This window comes from Garra rufa, chromosome 5 (assembly GCF_049309525.1).
Source record: "Garra rufa chromosome 5, GarRuf1.0, whole genome shotgun sequence".
Taxonomy (NCBI): Eukaryota; Metazoa; Chordata; class Actinopteri; order Cypriniformes; family Cyprinidae; genus Garra; species Garra rufa.
Genome location: NC_133365.1, coordinates 53,044,806 through 53,054,568, shown reverse-complemented (window position 1 = coordinate 53,054,568; position 9,763 = coordinate 53,044,806). Strand labels below are relative to the sequence as shown.

General features: G+C 36.2%; 1 protein-coding gene across 1 annotated transcript in view; it reads left to right on the top strand.

Moving 5' to 3' along the window:
• Positions 1-780: 780 nt before the first annotated feature.
• dhrs11a (dehydrogenase/reductase 11a) overlaps positions 781-9,763 on the top strand; it is a 41,715-nt gene continuing 32,732 nt past the window's right edge. The window contains exon 1 of the mRNA XM_073840757.1: positions 781-1,177. Coding sequence (XP_073696858.1) covers positions 1,043-1,177 — 135 coding nt within the window. The 5' untranslated portion in view covers positions 781-1,042. The remainder of the gene's footprint in view (positions 1,178-9,763) is intronic.

Sequence of the window (9,763 nt, the reverse complement as noted above, 5' to 3'; positions counted from 1 at the left end):
TTAATTGAACAAAAGTGATTATAAAGACATTTATAATGTTACAAAAGAGTTTTTTTTTAGATATTTGAGATAAAATCTGTTCTTCTGAACTTTCTATGCATCAAAGAAACCTGGAAAATTTCTATTTGGCTGTTTTCAACATAATAATAATGCTTTTAAGCAGCAATTCAATATTACAATGATTTCGGAAGGATCATGTGACTGGAGTAATGATGCTAAAAATTCAGCTTTGAAATCACAGGAATGAATTACATTTTAAAATATATTCAAATAAAAATCAGTTATTTTAAAACCATAAAAATGTTACTTAAAATTAAATAAAATATTAAAAAATATATTTTTATTTCTGCAACATTTCTCATTCTTTTCATTTACTTAACTAAAACCATATAAACATACATTTAAAAAAATCTATTTTAACTTTAACAATTAAAGTGAAAGCAGGAAATATAAATTAATTCAAACTCTCAATAAAGGTATAAAAATATCTCAATGGTACTTTTTAAAAATATATTTTATATGCTTGGTTGCACGTTTACTTAGATTTTTATTCTTACCTCCCCCAGCACTTTTTTACTTAATCATATTGTAGTTTCTTTCTCTTTCTTTGATTTTTTTTTTGAGTGTTTCAAATACAGCGTTCGTGTGCACCGTACAGTATCAATTTCTGAGTGGAAATAAAGCCTGCGGGCGGCGACAGCAACCGAAAGCTTGTTTTTTTTTTCTCTTATCTCCTCCGCCGTTAATAATTAATCGCGGGTTCTGCGGGGATAGGATCCGTGTGTGTCGAGCTGTTCCTGGGTGTTAACTGTAGAAGATCAGGGAGGGCTAAAGTGATTTGTTCCCGCCTTAAACACGTTCACTGATACCCTTCTGAATCAGAGATATCAGTGCACGGGCGCCGCGCGCGCGACACTCTGACACAAAGTAACAGCCCCGCGCAGTTCTGATACATTGTTTCATTCCGGCGCGGATTAGAACTCATTGTTACATTGTAACATCGCGCCGCTCTGATTGTGATACACTGTATCTGCCGCCTTTGATGATGGAGCGCTGGAAGGGGAGAGTCGCGCTGGTCACCGGAGCGTCTGTCGGGATCGGAGCGGCTGTGGCTCGGGCTCTCGTCCAGCACGGAATGAAGGTGGTCGGATGCGCGCGGAGCGTGGACAAAATCGAGGTAAGCAAGGTTAAAACAAGCTCTTTGACACATTGTTAGCGTTCAGAGGCCTCGGTGATGATCTAGCCGTAGCGCTACTTGTGTTAGCTCAATGCAGACCAAGTCAGTCAAGATACGTTTAGGACAGTTTAGGCTTGATTTAGAAGTTGAGAGCGTTCATCTGGTGAAATGACAGCTCAGCTTCAATCGACCTGTTACAGTGATTGATCGCGTGTGAACTATTGATAGGTTTCGCCCCGCCCACTTTACACTACAATACAAAATCACACTACTGTACATTTCGAAAGCATTTTAGTACGTTTTTACATAAGCCTAGACGTGTTAAGTTTTGTTTTTTGTTTTACTCTATAATGTTTGTCTTTTACATCGCGGGGGTTTAGAACAGCAGGACAATGGTACACTGATTAAACTATTTTTTGGGTGCGACAACACAAGCACTGGTTGTAGAGTAATTGCCCCTTTAAGAAAGAGAAGGAGGAATTGTTTGTTAAGGTTCTTGCTTCAACATTCCTCAACCCTTCCTCATAAACTGTCAATCAATAAATCATGTCTTGTCAATCATTGACAGGATTTGCAGCCCTGCCCTTGAGGTCTCAAAAGACTCCATCAAAGTCTCACAGTTTGTGTAGTTGTGCATTGAAGACAGTGAACTTTTATATTTCAGTGCTCAAAAAATAAAGGGAACGCTAAAATAACACATCCTAGATCTGAATGAATAAAATATTCTTATTAAATACGTTGTTCTTTACATAGTTAAATGTGCTGACAACAAAATCACAAAAATTATCAATGAAAATCAAATTTATTAACCCATAGAGGTCTGGATTTGGAGTCACACTCAAAATTGAAGTGGAAAAACACACTACGGGCTGATCCAACTTTGATGTACTGTCCTTAAAACAAGTCAAAATGAGGCTCAGTAGTGTGTGTGGCCTCCACGTCCCTGTATGACCTCCCTACAGTGCCTGGGCATGCTCCTGATGAGCCAACTCCTGGACAGTCTGCGGTGCAACGTGGCGTTGGTGGATGGAGCGAGAAATGATGTCCCAGATGTGCTCAATTGGATTCAGGTCTGGGGAACGGGCGGGCCAGTCCATAGCATCAATGCCTTCGTCTTGCAGGAACTGCTGACACACTCCAGCCACATGAGGTCTAGCACTGTCTTGCATTAGGAGGAACCCAGGGCCAACCGCACCGGCATATGGTCTCTCAAGAGGTCTGAGGATCTCATCTCGGTACCTAATAGCAGTCAGGCACATGGAGGGCTGTGCGTTCCTCCAAAGAAATGCCACCCCACACCATTACTGACCCACTGCCAAACCGGTCATGCTGGAGGATGTTGCAGGCAGCAGAACGTTCTCCAGGGCGTCTCCAGACTTTGTCACATCTGTCGCGTGCTCAGTGTGAACCTGCTTTCATCTGTGAAGAGCACGGGGCGCCAGTGGCGAATTTGCCAATCTTGGTGTTCTCTGGCAAATGCCAAACGTCCTGCATGGTGTTGGGCTGTAAGCACAACCCCCACCTGTGGATGTCGGGCCCTCGTACCACCCTCATGGAGTCTGTTTCTGACCATTTGAGCAGACACATGCACATTTGTGGCCTGCTGGAGGTCATTTTACAGGATTCTGGCAGTGCTCCTTGCACAAACGTCTCCTGATGTCCTGGCCTGTCTCCTGGTAGCGCCTTCATGCTCTGGACACTACGCTGACAAACACAGCAAACCTTCTTGCCACAGCTCGCATTGATGTGCCATCCTGGATGAGCTGCACTACCTGAGCCACTTGGGTGGGTTTTAAACTCAATCTCATGCTACCACTAGAGTGAAAGCACCGCCAGCATTCAAAAGTGACCAAAACATCAGCCAGAAAGCATAGGAACTGAGAAGTGGTCTGTGGTCACCACCTGCAGAACCACTCCTTTATTGGGCGTGACTTGCTAATTGCCTATAATTTCCACCTGTTGTCTGTTCCATTTGCACAACAGCACGTGAAACTGATTGTCAGTCAGAGTCGCTTCCTAAGTGGGCAGTTTGATTTCACAGAAGTGTGATTGACTTGGAGTTAAATTGTGTTGTTTAAGTGTTACCGTTATTTTTTGGAGCAGTGTATATATATAGAGAGAGTGATATTTATGATGTTATTAATTATAATTATTTATTATGTCATTTTATTTATTATATGAACATTATTGTTATAATATGTTACCCTGGACTAAAAAGCACAGGTATATTTGTATCAATAGCCAACAATACATTGTATAAGTCGAAATTTTGCCAAAAATCATTAGGATATTAAGTAGAGATCATGTTTCATAAGGGTATTTTGTAAATTTTCTTCCATAAATATATCAAAACTTAATTTTTGATTAGTAATATGCATTGAACTTTAATTTGGACAACTTTAATTTGATTTTCCTAATATTTAGATTTTTTTTGCACCCTCATTTGTTCAGCCTTATAAATTATAAATAAATCTGAAATTGACCGTTTTGATTCCAGAGTAAACATATTATGTATAATTTGATTTAATATTTGCTAAAATAAGTTAAAAATATAAATGTATTACACTACTATTAATTAGTAATATAATAAAAATATGTATAGTATATTATTGTTATAATATTATTATATTTTTACATTATTATATCATTGAATATATATATTCTTACGCAAACAGTCAAACGTTTTTTGAACAGTAAGATTTTTTTGCTTTTTAAAAGACGCCTCTTTTACTCACCAAGCCTGCATTTATTAGATCCAAAATACAGCGAAAGCAGTAATATTGTGAAATATTTTTACTATTTAAAATAACTGCTTTCTATTTGAATATATTTAAAAATGTAATTTATTCCTGTGATCAAAGCTACATTTTTAGCATCATTACTCCAGTCTAAAGTGTTACATGATCCTTCAGAAATCATTCTAATATTCTGATTTGCATGAAACTTGGAGTCAGTATAATTTATTTATTCATTTTTGAAAACAAAAATTTTAGTTTGTTTTAAATTGATTAAAAGTAATGATAAAATCATTTATAATGTTACAGAAGATTTCTATTTCAGATAAATGCTGTTCTTCTGAACTTTCTATTCATCAAAGAAACCTGAAAAAAAAATCTACTCAGCAGTTTTCTACATTAATAATGATAATAAATGTTTTTTGAGCAGCAAATCAGAATATTAGAATGATTTCTGAATTATTGTGTGACTGGAGTAATGATGCAAAATCAGCTTTGAAACCACAGGAATAAATTACATAGTAAAAATTAAATAGTAAAAATATTTTTTTTTTTACTGAACTTTGGATCAAATAAATGCAGGCTTGGTGAGCAAAAGAGACTTCTTTAAAAACATTAAGAATCACTTTTGACTGGTAATGTATATAATATATTTTGTATTCTATTATTTTATTATATTGTAACTTTTTTGTGTCAGTGAAGGATTCATTTTTAGAAATGTATCTAAATTCTCTTTTTCACATGTCAAATGATTCACAATGCTTACATGTGGGCTGTAGATTTACTGTCTGATTGAGTGCAGTTTATTATTACATTGTGCCAGATTTACAAACATCTCCTGAAATGTGCTGCTGTAAAGATAATTGTGGAAGTTGATAATGACACGTTATTGCAGCTTTTTTCACAAGCAAGGAAGTCACAAGTTACAGTGTTTTTATAGTTGATAATCAAGCTTCATTTCAAAAGATAAAGGCAAATTGAACTCCTCATAATAGAAGTACTGCTTTTTTATTTTGAAGATAAAACAAATGCTTTATTTCCCCACTTTCTGATATACGTGTGTCTGTCCGTACAGTTCAGTCCATTCATAACGTGTGTTTGCAATATATAGTTATGATGGACAAAGGTTGAAAGTTATGACATTATAAAAGCTGCTCAGATTTACTGCTGCACTTTAAAGCTTTGGATTCTTGGAAATGCCTTTTTGGCTCTCTTGTGTCATTTTGACAGCCGTCTGTGTGTGTGTACATGTAAAGCATCATTGAAGAACAGAGATGTGGCTCTTTCCAGGTTTATTAACAATAAAAATAGAGATACAGTAAGTTGTTACTTTATGAGATCCGTATCCACAGAGTAAAACCAGAGACAAGGCGAGCTTTGTGTCCGTCTGATCACAAGGCTCCACTGTAATTGTGTCAAAGGCTGTGCTTGTGAATGTGTGTGTGTTTGTGTGTGTGTGTTTGGCACAATCTCCCAGGAATATATACATTCACACACAGGATCCACATGCTTTGAGTGGATGCAAAGCACTAGTGTTACTAAAATCTGACAGCAGTCTCACTAGTGCAGTCTTGTTGAGCACTGCTAATATACTAGTTGAGCTGTGCAGCTCTGCTTTTGTGTTCCATCCAAACAGAGAGACTGGGAAAATCAGGATAGTGATGAAAAACGGTGGGAGTAATAATGTGGTCGCTACGGGAGACGGGATGGAATGGGAAGCGGGTCCGATGAGGGGCTTTCATTGGCAGCATCCGTTACAGCAGATTCCCATTTCTGTTCCAGGATCAGTTTTCCCCATGGTTACCTTTGAGCTGATCTCTGGATACACAAACTGAAAGAGATCTTTTAGCACCTTTTGTTTGATTTCTGTATTATTATTATTTTGTTTTATTTTAAATTGTTTATTAAATTAAATTAATTACTTAAATTAATTTTTTTAAATAATTTTATTTCATTATTTATTGCATACGTTTTAAGCTGTCAAAATATACACTACCAGTCAAAAGTCTCTTCTGCTCACCAAGCCTGCATTTATTTGATTTTTGCCATTTAAAACAACTGCTTTCAAATTAAATATATTATAAAATGTAATTTATTCCTGTGATCAAATTATTATTTTTTTAGCATCATTATTCCAGTCTTCAGTGATACATGATCCTTCAGAAATAATTTTAATATGCTGATTTGCTGTTCAAGGAACATTTATTATAATTATTATATAATGATAAATAATAAATAAATTACATTTAAAAATATATTTTCAAATAGAAACTAGTTATTTAAATTGTAAAAGTATTTAAAAATGTTACTATTTTTGCTGTACTTTGGATCAAATAAATTCAGGCTTAGTGAGCAGAAGAGACTTATTTACAAAACATATCAAATTTTACTGTCCAAAAGCATTTGACTGGTAGTGAATATGTTTCAGTCTTTAAAAATTCTTTCATTTAAAACCTCCAAATTTAACTCAATTTGTCATCTTGCTCTTTCTGTAATCTGCTCTTTCTTTGTAGTCCAGTTTGGTTGTATACGTATTAACATAGAGTGCATAAAATTAATTATACAGCCTATAGTATGTACAATATTTGTAACAAATTTGTCAGCTTTAATACAATAACAAATAGATAGCCTCAGGGTCTTAATTTATCTCATTCATTTATTAAATTTGATCTAAAAAATTATTGATATCTTGACTAGATATTGATATCTCATACTGTTGGTCATAACAACAAAGAAGGGCTATGAGAATGTCTGTTTGATGGTCTCTGTGTCATAATTAGAAAAAAAAAATTGCATTTTTTTTTTTTGAAAATTTGAGTAATGCATTTTTTGTAACTTCCAAAATTTGTTATTCTCAATGCTGTTAGTCATAACAACATCACACTTTGATTATTGGTGTATTACAACACCACTATGCAAATCAGCACGGCTACAAAGGATTGAATGGCGTACAGTATGTACAGTAGTTGCACTACAGCTCAGTCCAGTCAGACAGCAGTCTGTTCCAGTAATAGTACAACTCACTCCACCCGTACTGCTGTGAAAGCTCACATTGCGGCACTGAGCGCTGGAAGAGGCTCTGCGTCTTTGATTGGATTGATCTTTATCGCTTAATGTGAGATGTTTGATTCTCTGATGTCTTCGGCAGATTTCAGTTGGGTGTTGCATTACATCTTTTCATACATAGTTTGAGCATCTTAATTTAGGCTGAATCTGCAGTGGTGCCGAGTGTGTCGTTCCCTTGTCCTTCAAGCTCGATCGATTCCCAGAAAACAAGTGGTGCGTGTCACAGTGCATGCAGGCCCTCCGCTGGTGTCATGATCTTTACATCGCGCATGGAATCAGTAAGCTGGAATATTCCGCTGACCTTGGCAGCACTGAGTGGTTTGTTGGGATCATGTGATCAGGGCTGCTCATGGCTGATTAGGATGAACTTTCAATGGCTTCTCAATTCAACAGAGCACTGCACATTTTGTTTGTCTGCCCTGTTTACAGCTGATTCAAATCAGCTCAATAGCAGAAAGCTGCATGAACCAAACTTGTTTTGTAAGATAGGAGAGACTGGATGTTTGCTGAAAGTTGGTTTTCTTTATCAGAACAGATTGCATCACTTGCTCACCAATGGATCCTTTGGAGTGAATGGGTGCCATCAGTATAAAGTTTAAACGGCTGATTAAAAAAACATTACAATCATCCACAAGTGATCCACACCACTCCAGTCATCAATTAACATCTTGTGAACTGAAAAGCTACGTGTTCATCACTGAAATATTTTTAACTTTTAACCATCAGGAGATAAATATGTACAGATCAAGCACTATTTACAAGCAAAAACTGTAAAGGAAATATTTTGTGGAAGGATTTTGATGTGAGAGGACAAACGATGATGCACTTTTTCACTGGAGGAAGTGCTATTATGAATTATGGACTGGTATTTTGGCCAAAAGCAAAGATTCAAATTTAAAAAAGTCACAATTCTGAGAACATATTAGGCTTTTTCCCTCTCAGAATTGGACTCTATAACTCACAGTTGCAAGTTTATATCTTACAATTCCTAAAAACAAATCCATTGTTAATGCATTTTTATAATAATCCATAATAACACTTCCTCTGGTGAAAATGTTTGTCCGCTGTTGTCTCTCACATCAAAATCCAGCCACATATTTGTTTAGAGCTGTTTTAGACTGGTTTTACTTGTAAACGGTGCTTGATCTGTGCAGATTTCTCTCCTGTTTCAGAACAGAAAAAGAATTATTGGAGGAAGCAATATTGTATTGTGTTTTAGCTGGTTGCATGTTAAAAACATGTCAATGATGGACTTGTTTCTAACAAACATGCAGCTTTTGGCTTCACAAGATGTTAATTAATGGTCTGGAGTGGTGTGGATTACTTGTGGATTAATGTGATGTTTTTATCAGCTGTTTGGACTCTCATTCTGACGGCACCCATTCACTGCAGAGAATCCACTGGTGAGCAAGTGATGCAATTCTACATTTCTCCAAATCTGTTCCCATGAAGAAACAAACTCATCTATATCTTGGACAGCCTGTGGGTGAACTATTTCAATGTAGCATTACATCACTTGCTCATCAATGGATCCTTTGAAGTGAATGGGTGCCGTCAGTATGACAGTCCAAACAGCTGTTTAAAAACATTACAATCATCCACAAGTGATCCACACCACTGCGGATATAAATATGCAGATATATTTATTCAGGAGATAAATATGTACAAATTATTTTGTGAGATGATTTTTATGTGAGAGGACAAAAGTTGATGCACTTTTTCACTGGAGGAAGTGTTATTATGGATTATGGACCAGTATTTTGGACAAAAGCGAAGATTCAAATTTTAAAAAGTCAGAATTGCAAGATGAAAATTCACAATTTTGAGAACTTATTAGGCTTTTTTCCCTCTCAGAATTGCACTTTTTAACTCACAATTGCAAGTTTCTATCTCACAATTCTGAAAAAAAAAGCATTTTTAATATGTTCATAATCCATAATAACACTTCCTCCGGTAAGAAAGTTTGTCCGGTGTTAAATCACATCAAAATCTATCCACATATTTGTTTAGAGCTGTTTTAGACTGGTTTCACTTGTAAACAGTGCTTGATCTGTGCAGATATCTCTCCTGATTCAGACCAGACAACTTTTTTTTTTTTTAAGTTCTAAATCTAAATGATGCATAAGCATCCAAACGTGCAGCTTTTGCCTTCACAAGATGTTAACTGATGGACTGGAGAAGTGTGGATTACTTGTGGATTATTGTGATGTTTTTATCCGCTGTTTAGTGTCTCATTCTGACGGCACCCATTCACTGCAGAGGATCCATTGCATTGGTGAGTAAGTGATGCAATGCTACATTTCTCTAAATCTGTTCCCATAAAGAAACAAACTTACTTGTATCTCGGCTAGCCTGAGGGTGAGCAGATTTTCAGCATATTTTCATTTTTGGCCAAACTATTCCTTTAATGAGAAAGTTATTGAAACACTACACAGATCTTTGCATTGCATTAACTACAGATAAGATCAGAAGAGTAGTGTTTAGTGGTGCTTTGCACAAAGATCTGTTTGATCTCCACTAGACCGCAGTACTTCAATCGTGACCTTCAGGAAACATGACTTATCATACTTAAGTGAGTTGCTTAGTGCTTAGCTCTGTGCATTGCTCACCCCCTTTTCATCCAAGATATTCATGTCTGTTTTACTTTAGTCGCAAAGTAATTCATTTTTTGAGGAAAACATTCCAGGATTTTTTTTTTGTAAAGGCCATTTAATCTTTGCACATTCACTTTGTAAACGCTGGGTCGGTACGATGTAGGAGGATTTTAAAGTTAGATGAGAAAATG